The sequence below is a fragment of the Anolis sagrei genome, chromosome 6, assembly GCF_037176765.1.
Source record: "Anolis sagrei isolate rAnoSag1 chromosome 6, rAnoSag1.mat, whole genome shotgun sequence".
Taxonomy (NCBI): domain Eukaryota; kingdom Metazoa; phylum Chordata; class Lepidosauria; order Squamata; family Dactyloidae; genus Anolis; species Anolis sagrei.
In genome coordinates, this window is record NC_090026.1 from 24,368,739 (window position 1) to 24,396,618 (window position 27,880).

General features: G+C 40.5%; 2 protein-coding genes across 2 annotated transcripts; both read left to right on the forward strand.

Annotated features, from left to right (window-relative positions):
- Window positions 1-565: 565 nt before the first annotated feature.
- On the forward strand, window positions 566-15,229 carry LOC137097417 (vomeronasal type-2 receptor 26-like). The gene is made up of 7 exons (XM_067470508.1): window positions 566-727; window positions 2,139-2,190; window positions 3,413-3,885; window positions 5,349-5,576; window positions 7,550-7,676; window positions 10,368-11,247; window positions 15,013-15,229. Exons 1-7 carry the CDS (start codon window positions 566-568, stop codon window positions 15,227-15,229), a joined length of 2,139 nt encoding a protein of 712 aa, XP_067326609.1.
- A 3,318-nt stretch (window positions 15,230-18,547) lies between these two features.
- LOC132779516 (vomeronasal type-2 receptor 26-like) lies at window positions 18,548-27,835 on the forward strand. The gene is made up of 5 exons (XM_067470509.1): window positions 18,548-18,709; window positions 20,991-21,857; window positions 22,970-23,197; window positions 25,613-25,739; window positions 26,934-27,835. Exons 1-5 carry the CDS (start codon window positions 18,548-18,550, stop codon window positions 27,833-27,835), a joined length of 2,286 nt encoding a protein of 761 aa, XP_067326610.1.
- Window positions 27,836-27,880: the final 45 nt, after the last annotated feature.

The window sequence follows — 27,880 nt, forward strand, 5'->3', positions numbered from 1 at the left end:
GAGGCAGTAGGTGAGGTCATGCACATTCCATACCCATGGAGAGGAACCTTGGGATGTCCATTCTGGAGGAAAAAGAGAACATCAAGGATGAAATGGTCCCTGCTTGAAAGCCTTCACTTTGGTGGTGGGCGGTATGGTGTTTGGGGAGGACATTGGCAGGGGTTGGGAGACATTTTCATGGTGCCCACTATAAAAAAAAGCACTGTGGCTTATAGCTGTTTGTGGAGGCGGGAGGCTTTCTGTGTAAGTGGACACCTCCACCACATACACATATACACATTTTTATTTTATTATGTGTGTGGATAGATGGATGTCCTTATGTATTTCTAGCTTTCATGATGTGCACAATAGTATAGTGTGTTTGCATTCATTTAAAGCAGGTTATATATATCAATACGGCTATTTATTGCATGCATAATATTACTCTTTCTTTAGTGCGACGACAAAGTATTACCAACATGTCCTTGCTCTGACATTTGCTTTGAAGGAGATCAATGAGAATCCCATGCTCTTGCCAAACATCAGTCTTGGGTTTCAAATCTATGACACTTTCTTAATGGCAAGGATGGCATATCAGAACACCTTGAAGCTCTTGTCTGCTCAGAACAGGATTGTTCCGAATTATATCTGTGATAGGCAGCATAATCTGGTATCGATCATTGGAGGACAGAGCTCTGAAACTTCTCTTCACATAGCCACCATCTTAGACATCTACAAGATCCCACAGGTATGATGCATATGTTGACCACGGCAGTTTTCATTAAACTTAATTTTTTTTCTTTCAGTTATGTTATCTGTATTTCTTTCCTCTATGCCCCATTTTAGAAAATAGAGGCTCTAAATAGGAAACCCCTAGGGTAGACTACCTTAAGTTAAAATGTTGGCCAGGGGAGATTTGGGATATAAGCCAATCAGTTAATCAATCAATTGATCTGTGGGGAGGACAAACAAAACATTTTTCAATCAAGGAGGTAAACTATTTCCATTTTTAAATAAGCATAATCTAAAATCAATTGTTTTCCTTTGATCACAATGTTCAATGCAGATGGGCATATGGCCTTGCAGCTTCAAAGCCTGGCTGTTTGTTGCCTGGGGGGAATCCTTTTCTTGGGATGTGTTAGCTGGCCCTGGTTGATTCTTGGCTGGAATTCTTTTGCTTTTTAAGTGTTGCTTTTTATTTACTGTCTTTTTATTTTTTTTATTTAGAGTTTTTTTTTAATACTGGTAGCCAGATTTTGTTCAATTTCATGGTTTCTTCCTTTCTTTTGTCCACATGCTTGTGGATTTCAATAGCTTCTTTTTGTAGCCTGACTTGATGGTTGTTAGAGTGGTTCAGTATTTCTGTGTTCTCAAATAATATGCTGTGTCCAGGTTGGTTCTTCAGGTGCCCTGCTATGGCTGACTTCTCTGGTTGAGTTAGTCTGCAGTACCTTTCATGTTCCTTGATTCGTGTTTGGGCAATTCTGCTGCGTTTGGTGGTCCCTGTGTATATTTGTCCAAAGCTGCATGGTATACGGTAGACTCCTGCAGAAGTGAGAGGATCCCTCTTGTCTTTTGCTGAATGTTGGATTTTTTTAGTGGGTCTGTAGATTATTTGTATGTTGTGTTTCTTCATGAGCTTCCCTATGTGGTCAGTGGTTCCCTTGATGTATGGTAAGAATACTTTTCCTCTGGGTGGATTTTTGTCTTCACTCTCATGGCTTGTTCTTGGTCTTGCAGATTTTCTGATGACTGTGTTGGAGTATCCATTGGGCTATAGAACCCACTTCAGGTGGTTCAGTTCACCTCGGAGGAGATGGGTTTACAGATTCCCTTTGCACGGTCTGCCAGGGCTTGAATTGTTCCTCTTTTTTTATTTGGGTGATGGCTGGAGTTTTTATGTAGGCATCTATCTGTGTGTACGTTTTCTGTAAACTGTGTGGCCCAATCGTTGATTGGGTTTGCAGATGACTAGGGCATCTAGGAATGGCAGTTTTCCTTCATTTTCTTTTTCCATGGTGAATTGGATGTTTGGGTGGATGCTATTGAGGTAGGTTGTCCAGGAACTTGTTGGGTTCTTCTTCTTCATGGCTCCAAATGGTGAAGGTGTCATCCACATATCTGGACCATATAATGGGCTTTTTTGTTACTGTTTCCAGGGCATGTCTTTCAAAGTGTTCCATGTAGAAATTTGCTATGACTGGGCTGAAGGTATGTTTGATTCATCTAGTCTGAAGGCTTTTTGTATAATCCTATGTGAGGGTCCATCTACCATGGTATCTACATAACTCCGCTCTTGACCAGACTGGTCACTCTTACCTTTGTCATTTAGTTGGTTGCCATGGAACTACAGATTACTCCTGGCCATTGCTGGGTACCTTTGTCAATGTCAGAAAATATGCTGGCAGGACTTGGAGATGGCAGGGAGAAGGAAAAGCCATCTTTTCTCCAAGTTGTGTGGAGCACCTTTGGTGACACCAACAAGGAACCCAGCAATAGCCAGAAGCTCTCTGGAACACGATGGCTGCCACTGCAGCAACAAAAAGGATAAAGTGCCATCTCCTTTTACATGACCACTAAGTGTCATCTAAGCAGGATGATGGCACTGGCCGGTATGAACTGCCAGGTTAGTTCAAAATCCACGTGGGACTGTTCCAGAGCTTGATTTGTCCTAACATAGTGTAGAATCAGGTTAAACAGGTTTTACCAGTAGCAGGGACCAGAAATCCCTGGACGTCCTTTGGGCATCCTGAGGCAACTTCTTATCAAACTCAGGGTTTGTGGCCAATGTCTACTGAGTTGTTTGTCCAGGTCCATGCCAGAGCTGAGTTTAGGTTTCAGGAGCATTCGCCAAAGGGGTGTTAACTATGTGAACCAAATTTTGCAGGAAATTGACCTTGTGCTAATCTATCATTGTTCTTACTTCCGTAACATTTCCCAGACCCAGTAAATGCATTCAAAATTCTTCTTCTGCAAAACTAATGCACAAAGATTTTTATAGTTCTTGTCTGTTGTGTAAAAAATGGTTTCTCTCCTTAGATTGCCTACTCCATTTTAGCACCAGTGAGTGATGTTAAAGAAAAGCTCCCTTCCTTCTACCGCATGGTTCCTGGTGAAAAATGGCAGCACATGGGAATTGTTCTTCTCCTTCTGCATTTCCATTGGACTTGGATTGGGATCATAGCATCACATGATGACAAAGGAGAGAACTTTGTGCAAACAATGCTGCCAATGCTTTCCCAACATGAAATCTGCACGTCTTTGATTGCAAGGACAGAAACCATATCAGATATTTTAGAGAATACCCAGGTAATAAATAAAGTTTTGGCAATTGGAGATTCACTAACCAATTCTACTGTCAAAGTATATATAGTAAATGCAGATTTCATTACTATATCATGCTTGAAATGGCTGATATATCTTTATGACACAGTATCGGGCAGTATACAGATATCCAGAGGGAAAATGTGGCTTATGACAGCCCATTGGGATTTTTCATCAGACACGTTTCACAGGAATTTTGATACGCGTGTCTTCCATGGTGCCTTGTCTCTGGCGACTCACTCAAATGAGGTGTTGGGATTTACAAAATTCTTAGAGCAACTCCATCCTAATTTGCCAAAAGGAGATGGCTTTATCAAGATCATCTGGGAGCAGGCATTCAACTGCTTGTTTTCTGATTCTAAAGGGGCAATGGAGAGTAATATGTGTACTGGTGAAGAAAAACTGGAGATGCTCCCTGGAATCTTTTTTGAGATGAGCATGACTACCAAAAGCTATAGCATCTATAATGCCATCTATGCCATAACTCATGCTTTAGACAAGATTCTCTCATCATTGACATCTAAACTCAAAACAACAGCAAATAGAAGTAGACTACTTGCCATGAATCTGCAATCTTGGATGGTAATGTTTCTAATTTGTCAAATTCTGCCATGTGTGCTCTAGCAAACTATCAGCAATGTGTGTATAGTAATCAAATGGTAAAATTTCCCAGGATGTTTTCTTGTACCATGTCTGTTACACATTTAGGTGCTTTTAAATTAATAATGTCTTAATATGAAGTTTGAACTTTTACAATTGCTTTTAACTTTATCTTGTTTCAACTTTGTCATGAGTCACCTTAGGTGAAGAAAGAAAGAAAAGAAAAGAATAATTGATTGAGATTGGCTAAGCCCATTTTACACCCAGAACAAGTATCTAACTCCAAAAATTTCCATATCACTCTATCAGATAATCTTTAATGAGAATAATAAGTTGCAAAATCTACTTCCAAAGTAGTATTATCAGAGAGAGCAAACACTAAATACAGTGGGTCCTTGGTATACAGTGTGGTTTGCTTCCAGGACACTACAACCACCATGACTACCCCTGACTCACGTGGATGGTGGAATCCACAGATTTGGAAGACCAACTATAATTTATTCTTCCAAGCAAAGTGGTGACTGATTATCAACTGGAAAAATGAGCAAAATGTTTTTCTCTGGGTTAACGTCTTTAGAAATGTCTATTGCCCTCTTAGGGCCCACCCAGACAGCCCCTTTATTGCAGAAATTTCCACAATAAAAGGGGGGCTGTCCAGATGATGTTCTGGTTTGTAGTGAATTAATTTGTTAGTGCATTTATTCTGTGCCTTCTTAGAAGGCGCAGGACAAATGCACTATTTCCGATGTCTGGACTACAGTCCAGACACCATTCCCACAGTTTACTGGGCTAAATAAGCCTAGTAAACTGTGGGAATACCCACCCCTCCCCACAAGCCCCCAGACGCTTTAGAAAAGTAAAAAAAAAAAAAAGGTTACCGGGGATGCAGTTTCCCTCTGGAACAGCTCTCCCGATGGGGGAGAAGGATGAAAATTGTGGGAGGAAACTGTTTCAGGAGGAAACTACACACCTTGTAAGCTTTTTTTACGTTTCTAAAGGGTCTGGGGGCTTGGGGGGAGGGGTGGGTATTCCCACAGTTTACCGGGCTCATTTAGCCCAGTAAACTGTGGGAATGGTGTCTGGACTGTAGTTCAGGTATCGGAAATAGTGCATTGGGGCTTGGGGGAGGGAGATAGGGCCTTCAGATGTTCTCTTGGGCTAGTCCCGAGAGAACATCTGACCACCCACCCCAGAAAGTGGGCGCTTTCTGGGGTGGGCGTGGACAGGGCCCTGGAAACATTTATGTTATTTTAACATGGATGTTTCTGGGATAAAGACCTGTCTGTATCCAGCCTAAGTAGCCACGTTGGTAGCATTGTTTTTTTCTCTAGAAAGGTAACTAAATGCTCCCAAAATCCAATGTTGATAAGGATTAGAATGGAGAATTCTAACAAGTACCATCGTTGCTTCCTTTCATTATTTCATATTTTTTCCTCATAAACTAGCTTCACCCTGTTTTGAGGAATCTCTCATTTAACAACAGTGCTGGAGACACCGTGTCTTTTGATGAGAATGGTGAATTAGCTGGTGGATTTGATATAATCAATTGGGTTACATTCCCAAACAAATCTTTTGCAAGAGTACATGTGGGAAGAATGGATCCACAGGCTTTACTGGGTCCAAAGTTCACAATTGATGAAGAAGCTGTCACATGGCATAGCTCATTTAATCAGGTGGGATACGACTATGAAGATGCAACAATAAGTTCATTATCCAGTACCAGATAAATACTGGTTGAATGAGCAGTGGAGGTTAAGGTGGAGGGAACACGTGGTGTTATCACTGTTCTTTTTTGTGCAGATTTATAACCTACTAGGTGTACCCGGCCATGCGTTGCTATGACCCCATGTGGTGGTGAAATGAGAAAGAAAGAAAAGAGAAAGAGATGGTTTCTAATATATATAGTTTCATAATGCTTGTGGGTATACAGTATTTTGTGTTGTTCCATTGTCTGCGGAGATTTAGAGATAGATATATTGTTTATCATATCAATGGCTGCCTGGCCATCTGTCTGGAGGACTTTGATGGTGTCTTCTTGCATGTTAGAAGAGGGTTGGGCTGGATCGTCTTGGTGGGGGGGGGTCTCTTCCAGATGTATGTTCTCTATTATATGTATATGTAGGTATGTGTTTATTATTTATTATTTGCGGTATTTTATACCACCCTCCTCAACTCAGAAGGGGACGCAAGGTGGTTCATAGTGTGTTTGTGTTTGTGTGTGTGTGTGTGTGCATGCTTTCATATTTATTTATTGCTGGCTGGCTATCTGCCTAGAGGGCTTTGTTGGTGTCTTCTTGCCTGGCCTGACTCCCCCAGCCCTCCCGAGGCCCCTGTCTCACCACAGCCTCGCAGACCGCCTCCTCGGCCTTCGACTTCCCTGTCCTCTTCCTCCTTTCCTTCCCATTGACAATGGAACCTCCACTTGCAGCATTGGGTAGGAAGTGAGTGCCAGTCAGTAGGTAAGGTGGGAGCTTTATCCTCAGGTCAATGAGTGAATGTGGAGGGAGGGAGAGAGAGTGGACCCTCACTGGCTGCCTGCTTTTGCTTTCTCTTGGAAAAGATTAGAAACAATGTGTATCTATATAAATATAATTTTATATCTATTGCAACCTGGCCATCTGTCTGGAGGGCTTTGATGGTGTCCTCCTGCATGGCAGAAGAGTTGGACTGGGTGCCAACTCAGGCAGCCAGCGGGAAAAGAGAAGCAATCAGTGGGTAAGGCAGGAGCATTCTCCTCCAGCTAATGAGTGAGTGCGGAGGGAGGGTGAGGGGCAGTTTCAAGCACGGGTTATGTAAGGTTTAAAACCTTAGCAGTTGCCTGGGTTACCAGCAGATGGTGCTGTTTCTGAATCAGGGCATGCTTTACCTGTCACAGGTGTGACATCTGTGTTGTAGTTGGATTTTGATAACCTTAAAACCTTCACCTGTTTGTTTGCTACATTGTGTCCTAATTTTGAAGCAATCAGTGAAGTGTTTTTTGAGTTATGTTGTATGTCACAAATGAACATTTACATTTTTATTTATATAGATTGCAAAGGATTGGGAAAGACCCTACAACTTCTCTCCCCCACCTCACTCCTGTATAATAAAGAGCAAGATTGCATTCCTAAAATAGCATTCAGTAAGCAGCATATAGAGATGTAAATTTGTAAATGTAAATGTTTATTTGTGATCACTGAAAAGGCTGGTATTACTTTCCTCTTTCCGTAATAGTCAAAGCTCCTCATCAGATTTACCATTGAGCTATGTCTCTTTAGCCAGATGTAAAATGATGACTCCATCTGCTGAAGCCTCTTGAGGACCCCAGGAGACCTCAGTGGAAGATGTAATGACTTGGTTTCTGTGATCTCCCCACTTTTTGCCTGCCAGACAATTATGTAGAGTGGTACCTTCATCAACTTTACAGCTGGTCCAGGAGGTGGGGATTCACATCATAGTGCAGAATTTTGTTTCCCACTACTTTAAAATGTAATTATAAGCCCAATTCACTTTCGTAGGCAGATTCTATTTCTAATTGCCAGTTATAAAATCCATACTGTATTCTTGGCTTTAAAAGGGTAACTTTGATGTTAGGAATATGTAGCATATTCTTTTGTCTTCACTCAATATCATTTGTCTGATTTTCCCCCATTTCTGAATAGGATAGGTGGTGCCCATTGCTCTATGTAATGACAACTGCGATCCAGGTTACAGAAAGCAAAAGATAGAGGGAAGGCTATTTTGTTGCTATGATTGTGTTCCTTGTCCGTATGGGAAGTTTTCCAATCAGAAAGGTAGGAGACATTGTGGTCAAGATTCTATCAGGTGTTATGTATAGTATTACATACCATATGTCTCATTTCTTTTTTTCTTCTGTACATTTTCCAAATCTTCTTGAACCCAAATATTCTTCTCAATGACTACAGTAGAGTATTGCTTACCTGACATAAACGGGCCACCAGAATATTGAATAAGCGAAATTGTTGGATAATATGTAGGGATTAAGGAAAAGCCTATTAAACACGAACAAAGTCAGGAGGGAGAGTGTGGGGACCCTTCACATCACTCCCAGACTCCTCCCACATGTGAACCCCCTTCCTTGCCTTCCGCCTTCAGTATCCACTCTCTTTCTTTCTTTCCCTCCCTCTTCTATAAAGTAAACATTTCCACTGCTGGTGAGAGAGAGGGAGAGGGAGGGAGAGGGAGACAGGTCAGGGCTGCAGGGAAGAGGGGAGGCAAGGATGGGTGCCGAGGTCAAGAGTGCCAGAGAACGAGGCCAGTGGAGCAGCCAGGGCAGAGGGCAGCCTTAGTGGGGCTCCCCTTTATTCGTGTGGAGGCCACTTCACCAAATCCTTCCCTCGACTAAATGTGAGGTCCCAAGGTGGAGAGAGGCAGCAAGGAGGGAAGCGGAGTCTGGAGGAGGAGCCAGAGAAGGAAGGAAGGAAGGAAGGAAGGAAGGAAGGGAGGGAGGGAGGGAGGGAGGGAGGGAGGGGAGCCTCATTGCAATTCTCTGAGCAAAAGGAAGATCCTTGTTTTTATTCTTCCAAGCTGGAAGAAGTCAAGATGCACTGGATAATACAGAAGGCTGGATAAGCGAAGTTTGGATAAGCGAGACTCTATTGTATTTCTTTATAGGATATAGGATCATTCCATGCCAAGTGATCTAAAATTTAGAAAAGGTCCCACCATCATGTTCTCCAATTTTGTTCAAATTTTAGCTGTAGCACCAGTCAGGCGTTAAACTAAGTTTCCCAAAATGTGAGGTCTCTAACTGTAAAAGTTGCTGTTCTAGACACCCTTATCTGAAGAATAGTCAGAGTGCGTGTACACATTTAATGAAATACCATTTTGGGGACTCTAAGAAAATTGAAAGTAAATGTATAATAATGACTAGTAAATTGAAATCCTGCACAGTTTTTTCAGCTGATTCTGATGAAATTAATTTTAACATTACGGATGCAAAAGCAGTCAAACAAGTTGACTCAAAGTATGCATCAAACCACACTTACTCAGATCAAAGTATGTTATTTTTTGTGTGCACAACATATTGCGCTGGCCCATCGTGTCTGAGCCATTTCTGCTTATCACATTAAAACCAGCCTCACCATCACCAAGCTCAATAGCCATGCAGTAACAGCCATAGGTGGGTTTATTTACTGCAGGTCCCCAAATCCGTCTTCTTCGGTTACTTCATCATTCTGAAACATCACTGATCTGCAAGAGAATGATTTCAGGGAAACTATATTGCTGAGCAGATGATATGACTGATGGACACGGAATAAGAGCAAATAGTTGTTTTGAAATCCAGCAAGTGTCATGTCTTCGCAGGCAATAAAATAAAGCATAAGCGCACAAAATATAACATACTTTGAACTGAGTAAATAGATTTTAGAGGTGGGCACTGTATTTGCTCCATTTGTTTCATTTGGGTATTCATTTCGTACTGTCCATTTGGATGGCACGAAATGAAAGAGCCATTTTCGGATGAAACAAAAGGTAAAAGGAAAGAGAAAGTTGCATGGTTTCTGTTTCTTTGTTTAGTTTTTGGGCCACATGGCTTTCCTCACATGGCCTAGGAGGTTCTTCTGCATGTGTCAGAGGAGGAGGAAGAGGTGTTTGGGCCAATCAGAACCCAATAAAACAGGGATGTTGCCAGGCTATAGGACTCCTCTGCAAATCAAGAGGAAAACATCTCAGAATCAGTGGCATCTTAAGCTCTGCCTCACATTTTGATGCACACTTTGAGTCAACTTGTTTGATTGGATTTTGCTTCCATAATGTTAAAATTAATTTCATCAGAATTAGCAGAAAAAAACCATACTGGATTTCACTTTACTAGCCATTCTTCTACATTTAGTTTCAGTTTTATTAGACCCAAAAATGACCCTATAGTGAATCTTCCAATATTATCAAATTTCTGATTTTACATAAAGCCCCATTAGCCCAAATTTGGTTTGAGTTTGATGGAGTCAGGGGAAACAAATATAAGAAACAACAAATTTAAACAAGCTAAGAGATGCATCAAAAAGTTCAAAATGAGGTATGTTGATTGGTTGACTGACACCCTTTTTCATTAATTTATGTTATGCACCTGAAATGATAATAGCCGGAACAGCAAAGTGGCATGAGAGGGAAAGTAGGAAAGGAAGAATTGCTCTTTTTTTACCCAACACCTTCTCCAATCGCTTTGTTGCTCTAGCTATTGTCATTACAGGTGCAGAGCAGTGAAAACTACAATTTCCGTGCCTGGTGGACATGGCAAAGCACAGAACAACGAGGACAAGGAAAGTGCAGCCCAGGAAAAGAGGCTGGTGATGTGAACAGTTGTAGCCCCTTCCAAATAGGAAATGGGCCAAGTGTATACATTAGTTCAAAAAACAGATCACCTTTGAAGCCATGGAGTCCATTCACCACAGACCAACTCATATGGCCCATTTAGATAAGGTAAGTCACTGGATTCATACAGAAGGTGTTCTTTCTTCCAGACCAGGATGATTGTTCTCCATGTCCAGGAGACAAGTTTCCAAACAAAAAGCGAGATGGATGCCTGCCCAAGACCCTACACTTCATCTCTTTCACAGAGCCCTTAGGAATTACTTCAGTTATATTGTCTCTCTTGTTTGCTTTCATCACAGTTTTGGTGCTAGGAATTTTTATCAAATACAAGAACACTCCTGTTGTCAAAGCTAATAATCGGAACCTCACAAATTGTCTTCTCATCTCCTTATTGCTTTGTTTCCTCTGTGCCTTATTGTTCATTGGTAAGCCTCTGCGAATAAACTGCTATTTACGACAGCCTACTTTTGGTGTCATCTTTTCCATTGCTGTTTCTTGTATATTGGCCAAAACTATCACTGTGGTTGTAGCTTTCATGGCCACTAGGCCAGGATCGAAGATAAGCAAATGGGTGGGGAAAGGACTGGCCAAATGTATTCTTCTTGGTTGCCCTCTTATTCAAGTCAGCATTTGTGTTGTATGGCTCTGCACTTCTCCTCCATTCCCAAATTTTGACATGGACTCTCTGGCTGAAGAAATCATCGTGGAATGCAATGAGGGGTCTGTGACAATGTTTTATTGTGTTCTGGGTTACATGGGACTTCTGGCTTTTGTAACATTCACTGTGGCTTTCCTAGCCAGGAAGTTACCAGACGGTTTCAATGAAGCCAAGTTCATTACATTCAGCATGGTCGTGTTTTGCAGTGTTTGGCTATCATTCATTATGTCTTACCTGAGTATTAAAGGCAAATACATTGTAGCTGTGGAGATCTTCTCCGTTTTGACCTCTAGCTTTGGATTATTAGGCTGCATCTTTTTCCCTAAGTGCTATATCATTTTGCTAAGACCAGATCTAAACATTAAAGACCAGTTACTAAGGAAAAATATGTAAGTGGATACTTACTTTTCTATCATTTTGAAACTGATACATTTTTCCTGGGAAACATATTTATGGATTCCCTCTGTGCTTCTCTGCTATTAAATAATATCGAATCCTCTAGTTCTTTGGTGGATAACTTGCTGTTTTCCAGGAACAAGGACTCCCATCGTTCTTCATTGTGGAAGTTCATGAGAGTTGCTGATTAATATTATCCAGACAGCTACAATTTATGTATATCCCTATTTTATTGAGCTGTAACATAATAGTAAAAATTCTTATTTTGTTCTATTAAGAACGATAGAATGAAACAATATAAATCATAATTCAATTGTGCAAACACATTTTATTGCTATGTAATATTTTACAAAGCTGACATGAAGTGATTACTATATAGTCATGATTGCTGCTCTCCTGACAACATGGAGAACCTTTGCAAATGAAAGAACGTGTGTTTCCCCATAAGATGATTATTGGATTTTTATATTAACATGAATTTAAAGATATAGATGAAGTGTAGCAATTTAGGATAAAAGTCAGAAGGTAGAAGGTTAGAAATTACCAAAGCCATAGAGAAGATAGAATTCATACTTTTTGTGCATTTTAGTTAACAGGGTTTCATTATGTGTTATATTAGTGTGTATTTTTCTTTGACTTAACTGTGTCCTAAGTGTGTATGGAATTTTAATAAAATGATCTCTATATGTTTTAAAAATGAAAGAACATATTGTTTTATAGGCTGATAGCTTTTGATTCAACTCCAGGCTTGTTTGTTTGTACAATAAAAGCCAAATACTTTCCAAACTAATTTTTTCCTTTATTTCTTTGCTATTCTTCTGATTAAAAGAACTTTCACTATAAAGAATAAGTCAAAAACTTTATAAATAATTATCTACATTTTGAAAATGGGTGTTCCTCTAACTTACCACTGGATAACGTTGCAAAGAATGATTCTATTGCGAAATGGCAAGGAGAAAGTTTGAGGAAATGAGACAAAGAGAGTTCCGAAGGTCTACAAAATACAGTTTATTTTCAGTTGGCTGACTGAATTGGACTCTCCTGGTGAATTCAGGAAACATGGTAAAGAACAAAGGAATTGCCTGTGCTTATATATCTATATATAAAAATGCTCTGTGCATAATGAGTACCTTAAAAACAAAAGAACCAATGAACGAAATCACACCAAATTTGGTAACAAAATGTCTCACAACACAAGGAGTGACCATCACTCAAAAATTATGATTTTGTCATTTGGGAGTTATAGTTGCTGGGATTTATACTTCACCTACAATCAAAGAGCATTCTGAACCTAACCGACAATAGAATTGGATTAAACTTGGCACACAGTTCTCCCATGACCAATAGAAAATACTGGAAGGGTTTGGTGGGCAGTATCCTTTGGTTTTGGAGTTGTAGTTCACCTACATCCCGAGATCACTGGGGACTCAAACAATGATGGATCTGGACCAAACTCTATATATACTCTATACACACACACACACACACACACACACAGATCAACTCATATGGCCCATTTAGATAAGGTAAATCACTGAATTCATACAGAAGGTGTTCTTTCTTCCAGACCAGGATGATTGTTCTCCATGTCCAGGAGACAAGTTCCCAAACAAAAAGCAAGATGGATGCCTGTCCAAGACCCTACACTTCATCTCTTTCACAGAGCCCTTAGGAATTGCTTCAACTCTTTTGTCTCTCTTGTTTGCTTTCATCACAGTTTTGGTGTTAGGAATTTTTATCAAGTACAAGAACACTCCTGTTGTCAAAGCTAATAATCGGAACCTCACATATTGTCTTCTCATCTCCTTATTGCTTTGTTTCCTCTGTGCCTTGTTGTTCATTGGTAAGCCTCTGCGAATAAACTGCTATTTACGACAGCCTGCTTTTGGTGACATCTTTTCCATTGCTGTTTCTTGTATATTGGCCAAAACTATCACTGTGGTTGTGGCTTTCATGGCCACTAGGCCAGGATCGAAGATAAGCAAATGGGTGGGGAAAGGACTGGCCAAATGTATTCTTCTTGGTTGCCCTCTTATTCAAGTCAGCATTTGTGTTGTATGGCTCTGCACTTCTCCTCCATTCCCAGATTTTGACATGTACTCTCTGGCTGAAGAAATCATCGTGGAATGCAATGAGGGGTCTGTGACAATGTTTTATTGTGTTCTGGGTTACATGGGACTTCTGACTTTTATAACATTCACTGTGGCTTTCCTAGCCAGGAAGTTACCAGATGGTTTCAATGAAGCCAAGTTCATTACATTCAGCATGGTCATGTTTTTTGTAGTGTTTGGTTATCATTCATTCTGTCCTACCTGAGTACTAAAGGCAAATACATTGTAGCTGTGGAGATCTTCTCTATCCTGACTTCTAGTTTTGGATGATTAGGCTGTATCTTTTTCCCTAAGTGTTACATCATTATGCTAAGACCAGAGTTAAACAGTAAAGACCATTTGCTAAGGAAAAATGCATGAGTGGATATTGACTTTTCTCTTATTCTGAAACTGGGATATTTATCCCAGGAAACATATTTATGGATCCTTTCTGTTTTAAATAGAATGTGTTTGTCAGCTATTGATCTGACTGACCTCTGAGGATGCTTGCCATAGATGCAGGCGAAACGTCAGGAGAAATGCCTCTAGAACATGGCTCTATAGCCCGAAAAAACCCACAAGAACCTAGATCTGACTGTTGATATCCCTTCAGTTTTCCAAACTCAAAGACTCCATTTTATCCCTTACTATGGGAGTTCATGAGAATTGCTGATAAACAGAGGGCCACAAGTTGTATGTTGCTATTTAATTGAGCTGTAACATAATAGTAAAATGTATTATTTTGTTCTGCTAAGTTTGATGATACCACCACCTAATATTTGTATAAACATGTTTTACTGGTATGTGATATTTTACAAAACCGACACAAAATGCTGTAGTAATTATATATTGTTTGGATGGGTGCTATCCCGACAACTTAGGGAATCTTTGCAAATGAAAGAACCTATGTTCCCCATAAGACGATTTGTAAAAGTATAAACATGTAATTAAAATAAATTCATTGAAAAATATTGGCTAAAATCATGTATCATGTTTATATATGTGTGAACACCATAATTACCATGTTGTTCAATCAATCCCAACCTGGACATACACCCTAATCCACACAGCAGCAGTTGCAATGAACAACTGTGCTCTGTTCCCCATAGCAATCTTCTGTGTGGCAGATACAGCTAAATACAGAGGTAAGAAAATGCAAGTATGGGAGAATGGTTTCCAGATTGGGTCAGGAAAGATTACATTCATAGCTGAGTAGTTTCCATAGAATTTTGATGATAAACTGGAGAATCTTAAAGCAGATGTGGATCAAGTTGTGGTTCTCCTTATTGATGACCAACCATGGAATCACGAGGCCAAACACAAAGATTGGGTTGAAAGAAGGGTCACTTTGGACTTGAAAAGGAGTAAGACAGTCAAACCATGGCCAGATGTCTATCTCAAGACAACTCAATGTAGCTTTCCCTTAGGCAAATCTCCTAAGACCCAAGTCTGGCCTAATTTTTGGGTTGCTCCCTGGCTGGCCTGTTATTGGAAAGTCAATCTCTGAAAGTCCCATCCAAATGGCATGACTTTCAAGTAAAAGCAAAATCATAAAGTCTTTTAAACTCTCACACACACCCAGTCCCACACACTCCTCCCTAGCTATGGGAATTTGGGAGGTGTTGGGATCATTTGAACAGAGGAAGATAGCCTGGATAAAGGTAAACAAAGAAAAAGCATTCCTAAAAAGCTAGTTAATACTATTTTAAGTTTTAAGAAATATGCAGAAACCGAATGGAGCTCCAAAGAAAGACACATTCCCTCTCCTACAAATACCACATCACGAAAAATGGAGACGCTGAGTGCAGCATGGCTATATAAAAGACTAGCCTTGCAGAAAGCTTCATGGTCATCTCTCTTCTTCTGATTGGCTGACAAGGAAAAAAGAGCATGCAACTGCCCTCTGTCAATCACTTCAGCCCTTGACCCCCTCCCCCACCCTCTCCCATCCCAGGGTGACAGAGTATGTTTCATTGAAAAAAAAAGGACCAAGTCAACAAATCTTTTACGAATTTTCCCCAAAATTTCAGAGCCTTCTGTTTTGATTTGTAAATACTTCACATGGGGTCCTTTCTGCTTTGTAATTTGGCGGTTCGTAACTCCAAATGACCTAAATCCCCCAAAAATCAAACTGACCTCTGAAATTTCACACAAACTCTAGCTCTTTCTCTTTGAATCACCCATACAGCCTCCAAATCTCTCTTTGAGAGAAGACTTTGGTGTAGTATTTGGACACAAGTTGAAGAGAAAAGGAAAATATTTTCATAAATGTCACATTATAAAATGTTCAGCCCTCCAGGTATTCCTGAATGACCAATTTGTTCTTTGCCTTGATCGTTGTGTGAAATTTGTGTGAAATGAAGTAATGAAGAAAGTTTTTGTTTTAACTATTTTATTCAGCTTTATCACACTTGGTCCCGCTAATCCCATGTGCTCTTTCACTCATTAAGACACAGGTGAGGTCTCAGAACAAAACAAAAATACTAAAAAGTTCCTCTGCCGTGTGGAGATGAAAAAATACTCCTCACCATACTTAAGGATGTGATTTCGAACATTGTAATTATCTCACAATACTAGAAATTATGCTTCATCACGTATGTCCCTGTATATTTTCTGACAACCTCTTTCAGTATCTAGAAGAAATATTTAAATGTTCCTCTGTACAGTTGAAAATAAAAGAAGTGGAGGACAGACAGAATTGTGTCAACTATCCTTTTATTTTGCCATAAAAATGTTTTGCCCTTGATGACGGTTATATCTGGCATCTCAAGATCTCAGAAGATTTGAAGACTTTGTTTCCTATGCACTTTAAACCCATCAATTCATGCTGCACTTCCTTGACTAAGGTAGACGTGTGAGCACAGTGAACTTCCAGACTGTGCAAAATCTTGGTTCATGCATAATTTAAGGACAGGATTGATAGGAAAATGCCCAGAGGGGAAAGAGTATGAATAAATATGTGCATTTTATGAGAAATATAGGCAAAATGCTTTTGTCAAGAGAAAAGATTGAAAATGATTTTTAAGAAAATACTTTATCTTGTTTTTTGATTACCTGTATTAAAATGTTTGGACTAATATAAAAGGTAAAGATTTCCCCTTGACATTAAGTCTAGTCGTGTCTGACTCTGGGGGGTGGTACTCATCTCCAAAGTGGTACCTATTGATCTACTCACATTTGCATGTTTTCGAACTGCTAGGTTGGTAGAAGCTGGGGCTAACAGTGGGAGCTCATCCCACTCCCCACTAGAACAAGACAAAACAGACATATGGTTGAACACAGGCAGAACTAACTTTTAGTTAGCAGATATTAATTTGATCTGTTCATATCTTCTGTTTAACCACAGTAAGCTGAATAAATGCACTCTTGATTTGATTCATATGCCATGGAAAGTTTCCTTCTGATGCCGACATTATTTTGGCTAATATTGCTGCCAACAAGTGAATGCAAGACACCCACTGCTATGTGCACCATGGCTGATTTATTCCAGGTCCCATACAAGTATTGTGTAACAGGAGACATAATCATTGGACAGATTACTACACAGTTTGACAGCATCTTTGAAACAATGTCCTTCAATCAATATCCCAAGTTGATAGATGAATTCATGTAAGGAAACACTTTATTTTTCCAGTGTGCTTAATGTTAAAATGAAGATTAACTCAAACTAATATTAGACAGGTAATTGTACTGTTCTTTATTTTATTTATCATATCAGTAGCGAACCCAAGGTACAGTTGTAATGTATTTAAAAAGCACAAAGTTTAAAAATGTGGCATTATATTAAAAGTCCTTTGACCAGTAGCTGGCCACTTGGAGTGCCTCCGGTGTTGCTTTAAGAAGGTCCTCCATTGTGCATGTGGTGAGGTCAGAATGCATTGTAATAGGTGGTCTGTGGTTTGCTCTTCTGCACACACACATGTCACATGTGCTGTGCTGTGGTCCTATAAGACTTCCTTTCTCTCCCTACCCACCCCCAAAATAAATAGTATGTAAAAACTATTTCTCATAGCCTAAATGATTTTAAAGGTATGACATTTGTAAATGCTTTGCAAACAACATGGTTCAAAAAGCCAATACAAGTCACCTTTAAAAACACATTCTATGTTTATTGTGTATTAACTTTTGTTTCATGTATTTTAACTTCAAGCCTTAAGGAGAGGTATGTAATATGATGACGAGGATGTCAAGCATGTTAAAATATCAGGTCAATCATTGTTTGGGTTCATAGTTCTCTCTGGATGTACTAGGTGAACTGCAACTCCTTTAAATCATGGAGAATTCTTCCCAAACCGCTTGTTCAGTTGCTGATCAATTCCTGCTTGCTGTGTGCCAAAGGAAAGGGTTAAGGGGGAGGCAGTGGGTGAAGTCATGCAAATTCCATACCCACAGAGAGGAACCCTGGGATGTCCATTCTGGAGGAAAAACAGAACATCAAGGATAAAATGGTCCCTGCTTGAAAGGCTTCGCTTTGGTGGTGGGCAGTATGGTGTTTGGGGAGGACATTGGCAGGAGTTGGGAGACATATTCATGGTGCCCACTATAACCTGAAATGTCCTTGGAGGGAGTGCTCTGGTAGCTTCTCAGCACTGTGGCTAGGAGCCACTGGTGGCACAATGGGTTAAACCCTTGTGCTGGCAGGACTGAAGACCGTCAGAGGTTCGAATCTGGGGAGAGCACAGATGAGCTCCCTCTGTCAGCTCCAGCTCCTAATTTGGGGACACGAGGGAAGCCTCCCACAAGGATGGTGAAATGTCAAAACATCACAGCATCCCCTGGGCGACCTCCTTGCAGACAGCCTATTCTCTCACACCAGAAGTGACTTGGTTTTTATAGCTGTTTGTGGAGGCGGGAGGTTGTCTGTGTAAGTGGACACCTCCACCACATACACATATGCACATTTTCATTTCATTATGTGTGTGGACAGATGGATGTCCTTATGTGTTTCTAGCTTTCATGATGTGCACAGGAGTATAGTGTGTTTGCATTGATTTAAGCTGGTTATATATATCAATACGGCTATTTATTGCATGCATAATATTACTCTTTCTTTAGTGCGACAACAAAGTACTACCAACATGTCCTTGCTCTGACATTTGCTATGAAGGAGATCAATGAGAATCCCATGCTCTTGCCAAACATCAGTCTTGGTTTTCAAATCTATGACACTTTCTTAATGGCAAGGATGGCATATCAGAACACCTTGAAGCTCTTGTCTTCTCAGAACAGGATTGTTCCGAATTATATCTGTGATAGGCAGCATAATCTGGTATCGATCATTGGAGGACAGAGCTCTGAAACTTCTCTTCACATAGCTACCATCTTAGACATCTACAAGATCCCACAGGTACGATGCATATGTTGACCACGGCATTTTTCATTAAACTTAATTTTTTCCTTTCAGTTATGTTATCTGTATTTCTTTCCTTTATGCCCCATTTTAGAAAAGAGAGGCTCTAAATAGGAAACCCCTAGGGTAGACTACCTTGAGTTAAAGCATTGGCCGAGGGAGATGGGGGATATAAGCCAATCAGTTAATCAATCAATAGATCTGTGGTTAGGACAAACAAAACATTTTTCAATCAAGGAGGTAAACTATTTCCATTTTTAAATAAGCATAATCTAAAATCAATTGTTTTCCTTTGATCACAATGTTCAATGCAGATGGGCATATGGTCTTGCAGCTTCAAAGCCTGGCTGTTTGTTGCCTGGGGGGAATCCTTTGTTGGGATGTGTTAGCTGGCCCTGGTTGATTCTTGGCTGGAATTCTTTTGCTTTTTAAGTGTTGCTTATTATTTACTGTCTTTTTATTTATTTATTTTTATTTAGAGTTTTTTTAATACTGGTAGCCAGATTTTGTTCAATTTCATGGTTTCTTCCTTTCTTTTGTCCACATGCTTGTGGATTTCAATGGCTTCTTTTTGTAGCCTGACTTGATGGTTGTCAGAGTGGTCCAGTATTTCTGCATTTCAAATAATATGCTGTGTCCAGGTTGGTTCTTCAGGAGCCCTGCTATGGCTGACTTCTCTGGTTGAATTAGTCTGCAGTACCTTTCATGTTCCTTGATTCGTGTTTGGGCAATGCTGCTGCGTTTGGTAGTCCCTGTGTAAATTTGTCCACAGCTGCACGGTATACGGTGGACTCCTGCAGAAGTGAGAGGATCCCTCTTGTCTTTTCTGAATGTTGGAATTTTTTTTTAGTGGGTCTGTAGATTATTTGTATGTTGTGTTTCTTCATCAGCTTCCCTATGTGGTCAGTGGTTCCCTTGATGTATGGTAAGAATACTTTTCCTCTGGGTGGATTTTTGTCTTTACTCTCATCGCTTGTTCTTGGTCTTACGGATTTTCTGATGTCTGTGTTGGAGGATCCATTGGGCTATAGAACCCACTTCAGGTGGTTCAGTTTACCTTGGAGGAGGTGGGGTTTACAGATTCCCTTTGCACGATCTGCCAGGGCTTGAATTGTTCCTCTTTTTTTACTTGGGTGATGGCTGGAGTTTTTATGTAGGTATCTATCTGTGTGTAGGTTTTCTGTAAACTGTGTGGCCCAATTGTTGATTGGGTTTGCAGATGACTAGGGCATCTAGGAATGGCAGTTTTCCTTCATTTTCTTTTTCCATGGTGAATTGGATGTTTGGGTGGATGCTATTGAGGTAGGTTGTCCAGGAACTTGTTGAGTTCTTCTTCTCCATGGCTCCAAATGGTGAAGGTGTCATCCACATATCTGGACCATATAATGGGCTTTTTTGTTACTGTTTCCAGGGCATGTTTTTCAAAGTGTTCTGTCTAGAAATTTTCTATGACTGGGCTGAAGGTATGTTTGATTCATCTAGTCTGCAGGCTTGTTGTATAATCCTGTGTGAGGGTCCATCTACCATGGTATTTACATAACTCCGCTCTTGACCAGACTGTCACCCTTACCTTTGTCATTTTGTTTGCTGATTATTCCTGGCCATTGCTGGGTACCTTTTTCAATGTCAGAAAATGTTCTGGCAGGACTTGGAGATGGCAGGGAGAAGGAAAAGCCATCTTTTCTCCAAGTTGTGTGGAGCACCTTTGCTGACACCAACAAAGAACCCAGCAATGGCCAGAAGCTCTCTGGAACACGATGGCTGCCACTGCAGCAACAAAAAGGATAAAGTGCCATCTCCTTTTCCATGACCACTAAGTGTCATCTAAGCAGGATGATGGCACTGGCCGGTATGAACTGCCAGGTTAGTTCAAAATCCACGTGGGACTGTTCCAGAGCTTGATTTGTCCTAACATAGTGTAGAATCAGGTTAAACAGGTTTTACCAGTAGCAGGGACCAGAAATCCCTGGACGTCCTTTGGACATCCTGAGGCAACTTCTTATCAAACTCAGGGTTTGTGGCCAATGTCTACTGAGTTGTTTGTCCAGGTCCATGCCAGAGCTGAGTCTAGGTTTCAGGAGCATTTCGCCAAAGGGGTGTTAACTATGTGAACCAAATTTTGCAGGACATTGACCTTGTTCTAATCTATCATTGTTCTTACTTCCCTAACATTTCCCAGACCCAGTAAATGCATTCAAAATTCTTCTTCTGAAAAAGTAATGCACAAAGCTTATTACAGTTCTTATCTGTTGTGTAAAAAAAGATTTCTTCTTCTTAGATTGCCTACTCCATTTTAGCACCAGTGAGTGATGTTAAAGAAAAGCTCCCTTCCTTCTACCGCATGGTTCCTGGTGAAAAATGGCAGCACATGGGAATTGTTCTTCTCCTTCTGCATTTCCATTGGACTTGGATTGGGATCATAGCATCACATGATGACAAAGGAGAGAACTTTGTGCAAACAATGCTGCCAATGCTTTCCCAACATGAAATCTGCACGTCTTTGATTGCAAGGACAGAAACCATATCAGATATTTTAGAGAATACCCAGGTAATAAATAAAGTTTTGGCAATTGGAGATTCACTAACCAATTCTACTGTCAAAGTATATATAGTAAACGCAGATTTCATAACCGTATCATGCTTGAAATGGCTGATATATCTTTATGACACAGTATCGGGCAGTATACAGATATCCAGAGGGATAATATGGCTTATGACAGCCCATTGGGATTTTTCATCAGACATGTTTCACAGGAATTTTGATACGCGTGTCTTCCATGGTGCCTTGTCTCTGGCGACTCACTCAAATGAGGTGCTGGGATTTACAAAATTCTTAGAGCAACTCCATCCTAATTTGCCAAAAGGAGATGGCTTTATCAAGATCATCTGGGAGCAGGCATTCAACTGCTTGTTTTCTGATTCTAAAGAGGCAATGGAGAGTAATATTTGTACTGGTGAAGAAAAACTGGAGATGCTCCCTGGAACCTTTTTTGAGATGAGCATGACTACCAAAAGCTATAGCATCTATAATGCCATCTATGCCCTAACTCATGCTTTAGACAAGATTCTCTCATCATTGACATCTAAATTCAAAACAACAGCAAATAGAAGTAGACTACTTGCCATGAATCTGCAATCTTGGATGGTAATGTTTCTAATTTGTCAAATTCTGCCATGTGTGCTCTAGCAAACTATCAGCAATGTGTGTATAGTAATAAAATGGTAAAATTTCCCAGGATTTTTTTTCTTGTACCATGTCTGTTACACATTTAAGTGCTTTTAAATTAATGATGTCTTAATATGAAGTTTGAACTTTTACAATTGCTTTTAGCTTTATCTTGTTTCAACTTTGTCATGAGTCACTTTAGGTGAAGAAAGAAAAGAAAAGAAAAGAAAAGAAAAATTGAATGAGATTGGCCAAGCCCATTTTACACCCAGAACAAGCATCTAACTCCAAAAATTTCCATATCACTCTATCAGATAATCTTTAATGAGAATAATAAATTGCAAAATCTTGTTCCAAAGTGGTATTATCAGGGAGAGCAAACACTAAATACAGTGGGTCCTTGGTATCCAGTGTGGTTTGATTCCAGGACACTACAACCACCATGACTACCCCTGACTCACGTGGATGGTGGAATCCACAGATTTGGAAGACCAACTATAATTTATTCTTCCAAGCAAAGTGATGACTATCAACTGGAAAAATGAGCAAAATGTTTTTCTCTGGGTTAACATTAGAAATGTCTATTGCCCTCTTAGGGCCCACCCAGACAGCCCCTTTATTGCAGAAACTTCCTTTTCTAAAGGGTCTGGGGGCTTGGGGGGAGGGGTGGGTATTCCCACAGTTTACCAGGCTTATTTAGCCCAGTAAACTGTGGGAATGGTGTCTGGACTGTAGTTCAGATATCGTAAATAGCGCATTGGGGCTTGAGGGGAGGGAGGTAGGGCCTTCAGATGTTCTCTTGGGCTAGTCCCGAGAGAACATCTGACCACCCACCCCAGAAAGTGCGTGCTTTCTGGGGTGGGTGTGGACAGGCCCCTGGAAACATTTACGTTATTTTAACACGGATGTTTCTGGGATAAAGACCTGTCTGTATCCAGCCTAAGTAGCCACATTGGTAGCATTGTTTTTTTCTCTAGAAAGGTAACTAAATGCTCCCAAAATCCAATGCTGATAAGGATTAGAATGGAGAATTCTAACAAGTACCATCGTTGCTTCCTTTCATTATTTCATATTTTTTCCTCATAAACTAGCTTCACCCTGTTTTGAGGAATCTCTCATTTAACAACAGTGCTGGAGACACCGTGTCTTTTGATGAGAATGGTGAATTAGCCGGTGGATTTGATATAATCAATTGGGTTACATTCCCAAACAAATCTTTTGCAAGAGTGCATGTGGGAAGAATGGATCCACAGGCTTTACTGGGTCCAAAGTTCACAATTGATGAAGAAGCTATCACATGGCATAGCTCTTTTAATCAGGTGGGATATGACTATGAAGATGCAACAATAAGTTCATTATCCAGTACCAGATAAATACTGGTTGAATAAGCAGTGGAGGTTAAGGTGAAGGGAACACGTGGTGTTATCACTGTTCTTTTTTGTGCAGATTTATAACCTACTAGCTCAGGCATGTAGCCGGGGGGGGGGGGGGGGGGGCTTGAGGGGCTTCATCCCCCCCGCCTCGAAATTCTCATGGTGGTTCGCGAAAAGGCCTTACTGGTGCATTATTTAAACTGTTATGTTTATTCATATCATGATCTGATCACCATACTCAATATATCCCATATGCATGGGGGTATTGGGGTAATGATACAAAAGGTTTGCTAGGGTAAACCTTCTTTCACTCAGACTCAGCCCCCCCCCTAAACTCAGCCCCCCCCGAAACCCCCCCTGAAAAAAACTCAGCCCCCCCCCCCAAATTGAAATCCTGGCTATGGGCCTGTACTAGCTGTACCCGGCCATGCGTTGCTATGACCCCGTGTGGTGGTGAAATGGGAAAGAAAGAAAAGAGAAAGAGATGGTTTCTAATATATATATAGTTTCATAATGCTTGTGGGTATACAGTATTTTGTGTTGTTCCATTGTCTGCGGAGATTTAGAGAAAGATATATGGTTTATCATATCAATGGCTGCCTGGCCATCTGTCTGGAGGACTTTGATGGTGTCTTCTTGCATGTTAGAAGAGGGTTGGGCTAGATCGTCTTGGTGGGGGGGGGGGTCTCTTCCAGATGTATGTTCTCTATTATATGTATATGATGTAGGTATGTGTTTATTATTTATTATTTGCTGTATTTTATACCACCCTCCTCAACTCAGAAAGGAACGCAAGGTGGTTCATAGTGTGTGTGTGTGTGTGTGTGTGTGCATGCTTTCATATTTATTGCTGGCTGGCTATCTGCCTAGAGGGCTTTGTTGGTGTCTTCTTGCCTGGCTTGACTCCCCCAGCCCTCCCGAGGCCCCTGTCTCACCACAGCCTCACAGACCGCCTCCTCGGCCTTCGACTTCCCTGTCCTCTTCCTCCTTTCCTTCCCATTGATGAGGGAACCTCCAATTGCAGCATTGGGCAGGAAGTGAGTGCCAGTCAGTAGGCAAGGTGGGAGCATTACCCTCAGGTCAATGAGTGAATGTGGAGGGAGGGAGGGACGGAGGGAGAGTGGACCCTCACTGGCTGCCTGCTTTTGCTTTCTCTTGGAAAAGGTTAGAAACAATATGTATCTATATAAATATTATTTTATATCTATTGAAGTCTGGCCATCTCTCTGGAGGGCTTTGATCGTGTCCTCCTGCATGGCAGAAGAGTTGGACTGGGTGTTAACTCAGGCAGCCAGTGGAAAAAGAGAGGCAATCAGTGGGTAAGGCAGGAGCTTTCTCCTCCAGCCAATGAGTGAGCGCGGAGGGAGGGTGAGGGGCAGTTTCAAGCATGGGTTATGTAAGGTTTAAAACCTTAGCAGTTGCCTAGGTGACCAGCAGATGGTGCTGTTTTTGAATCAGGACATGCTTTACCTGTCACAGGTGTGACATCTATGTTGTAGTTGGGTTTTGATAACCTTAAAAACTTCGCCTGTTTGTTTGCTACATTGTGTCCTAATTTTGAAGCAATCAGTGAAGTGTTTTTTGAGTTATGATGCATGTCACAAATGAACATTTACATTTTTATTTATATAGATTGCAAAGGATTGGGAAAGACCCTACAACTTCTCTCCCTCACCTCACTCCTGTAGAATAACGAGCAAGATTGCATTCCTAAAATAGCATTCAGTAAGCAGCATATAGAGATGTAAATTTGTAAATGTAAATATTTATTTGTGATCACTGAAAAGGCTGGTATTACTTTCTTCTCTCCATAATAGTCAAAACCCCTCATCAGAGTCAGGCCAGGCATTGAGCTGCTTAAGCCCATCTCTCATAGTCATTCTGTGCCTAGTGGAGATTGGGAGGAGGACTGATGAATCATCAGTCTATGTCTCTTTAGCCAGATGTAAAATGATGACTCCATCTGCTGAAGCCTCTGGAGGACCCCAGCAGACCTCAGTGGAAGATGTAATGACTTGGTTTCTGTGATCTCCCCACTTTTTGCCTGCCAGACAATTATGTAGAGTGGTACCTTCATCAACTTTACAGCTGGTCCAGAAGGTGGGGATTCACATCATAGTGCAGAATTTTGGACATCATTACAGAATAGGGCGAATAACATTGTTTCCCACTACTTTAAAATGTAATTATAAGCCCAATTCACTTTCGTAGGCAGATTCTATTTCTAATTGTCAGTTATAAAATCCATACTGTATTCTTGGCTTTAAAAGGGTAACTTTGATGTTAGGAATATGTAGTGTATTCTTTTTTCTTCACTCAATATCATTTGTCTGATTTTTCCCCCATTTCTGAATAGGATAGGTGGTGCCCATTGCTCTATGTAATGACAACTGCGATCCAGGTTACAGAAAGCAAAAGATAGAGGGAAGGCTATTTTGTTGCTATGATTGTGTTCCTTGTCCGTATGGGAAGTTTTCCAATCAGAAAGGTAGGAGACATTGTGGTCAAGATTCTATCAGGTGTTATGTATAGTATTACGTACCATATGTTTCATTACTTTTTTCTTCTTCTGTACTGCTAAGACCAAAATGGATTTTATTTCTATAGCCAATCAAGTAAAGCAAACATTTTCCAAATCTTCTTGAACTCAAATATTCTCCTCAATGACTACAGTAGAGTATCACTTACCTGACATAAACGGGCCACCAGAATACTGAACAAGCGAAATTGTTGGATAATATGTAGGAATTAAGGAAAAGCCTATTAAACCCGAACAAAGTCAGGAGGGAGAGTGTGAGGACCCTACACATCATTCCCAGACTCCTCCCATACTGGATTTCACTTTACTAGCCATTCTTCTACATTTAGTTTCAGTTTTATTAGACCCAAAAATTGCATTTTGTTAAATGTCATGCACACATGGAGTGACTACCCTTCAGATAAGGAGGTCTAGAAACTATTGCAGTTAGTGACCTCAAATTTAACTTAATTTAACACCTGACTGGTGCTCCAGCTAAAATTTGAACAAAATTGGAGACATGGTGGTGGGAAGGTTTAGACCGCTTGGCATGGAATGACCCTATAGTGAATCTTCCAATATTATCAAAATTCTGATTTTACATAAAGCCCCATTAGCCCAAATTTGGTTTGAGTTTGATGGAGTCAGGGGAAACAAATATAAGAAACAACAAATTTAAACAAGCTAAGAGATGCATCAAAAAGTTCAAAATGAGGTATGTTGATTGGTTGACTGACACCCTTTTTCATTAATTCATGTTAGGCACCTGAAATGATAATAGCCGGAGCAGCAAAGTGGCATGAGAGGGAAAGTAGGAAAGGAAGAATTGCTCTTTTTTTTTTTACCCAACACCTTCTCCAATCGCTTTGTTGCTCTAGCTATTGTCATTACAGGTACAGAGCAGTGAAAACTACAATTTCCGTGCCTCATGGACATGGCAAAGCACAGAAAAACAAGGACAAGGAAAGGGCAGCCCAGGAAAAGCAGGCTGGCGATGTGAACAGTTGCAGCCCCTTCCAAATAGGAAATGGGCCAAGTGTATACATTAGTTCAAAAACAGATGACCTTTGAAGCTATGGAGTCCATTCACCACAGACCAACACATATGGCCCATTTAGATAAGGTAAGTTACTGGATTCATACAGAAGGTGTTCTTTCTTCCAGACCAGGATGATTGTTCTCCATGTCCAACAGACAAGTTTCCAAACAAAAAGCAAAACGGATGTCTGCCCAAGACCCTACACTTCATCTCTTTCACAGAGCCCTTAGGAATTACTTCAGTTCTATTATCTCTCTTGTTTGCTTCCATCACAGTTTTGGTGCTAGGAATTTTTATCAAGTACAAGAACACTCCTGTTGTCAAAGCTAATAATCGGAACCTCACATATTGTCTTCTCATCTCCTTATTGCTTTGTTTCCTCTGTGCCTTGTTATTCATTGGCAAACCTCTGGTAATAAACTGCTATTTACGACAGCCTACTTTTGGTGTCATCTTTTCCATTGCTGTTTCTTGTATATTGGCCAAAACTATCACTGTGGTTGTGGCTTTCATGGCCACTAGGCCAGGATCGAAGATAAGCAAATGGGTGGGGAAAGGACTGGCCAAATGTATTCTTCTTGGTTGCCCTCTTATTCAAGTCAGCATTTGTGTTGTATGGCTCTGCACTTCTCCTCCATTCCCAAATTTTGACATGGACTCTCTGGCTGAAGAAATCATCGTGGAATGCAATGAGGGGTCTGTGACAATGTTTTATTGTGTTCTGGGTTACATGGGACTTCTGGCTTTTGTAACATTCACTGTGGCTTTCCTAGCCAGGAAGTTACCAGACGGTTTCAATGAAGCCAAGTTCATTACATTCAGCATGGTCGTGTTTTGCAGTGTTTGGCTATCATTCATTATGTCCTACCTGAGTACTAAAGGCAAATACATTGTAGCTGTGGAGATCTTCTCCATTTTGACCTCTAGTTTTGGATTATTAGGCTGCATCTTTTTCCCTAAGTGCTATATCATTTTGCTAAGACCAGATCTAAACATTAAAGACCAGTTACTAAGGAAAAATATGTAAGTGGATACTTACTTTTCTATCATTTTGAAACTGATATATTTTTGT

What these genes read in the sequence shown, in the direction of transcription:
- LOC137097417 (XM_067470508.1), top strand. Translation starts at nt 566, where the DNA reads ATGGCATATCAGAACACCTTGAAGCTCTTGTCTGCTCAGAACAGGATT. An exon ending in ACATCTACAAGATCCCACAG is followed by an intron (nt 728 to 2,138) that starts GTATGATGCATA and finishes TACTGTTTCCAG; the next exon opens with GGCATGTCTTTCAAAGTGTT. An exon ending in GGCATAGCTCATTTAATCAG is followed by an intron (nt 5,577 to 7,549) that starts GTGGGATACGAC and finishes TGAATAGGATAG; the next exon opens with GTGGTGCCCATTGCTCTATG.
- LOC132779516 (XM_067470509.1), top strand. Translation starts at nt 18,548, where the DNA reads ATGGCATATCAGAACACCTTGAAGCTCTTGTCTTCTCAGAACAGGATT. An exon ending in ACATCTACAAGATCCCACAG is followed by an intron (nt 18,710 to 20,990) that starts GTACGATGCATA and finishes TCTTCTTCTTAG; the next exon opens with ATTGCCTACTCCATTTTAGC. An exon ending in GAAGTTTTCCAATCAGAAAG is followed by an intron (nt 25,740 to 26,933) that starts GTAGGAGACATT and finishes TCTTTCTTCCAG; the next exon opens with ACCAGGATGATTGTTCTCCA.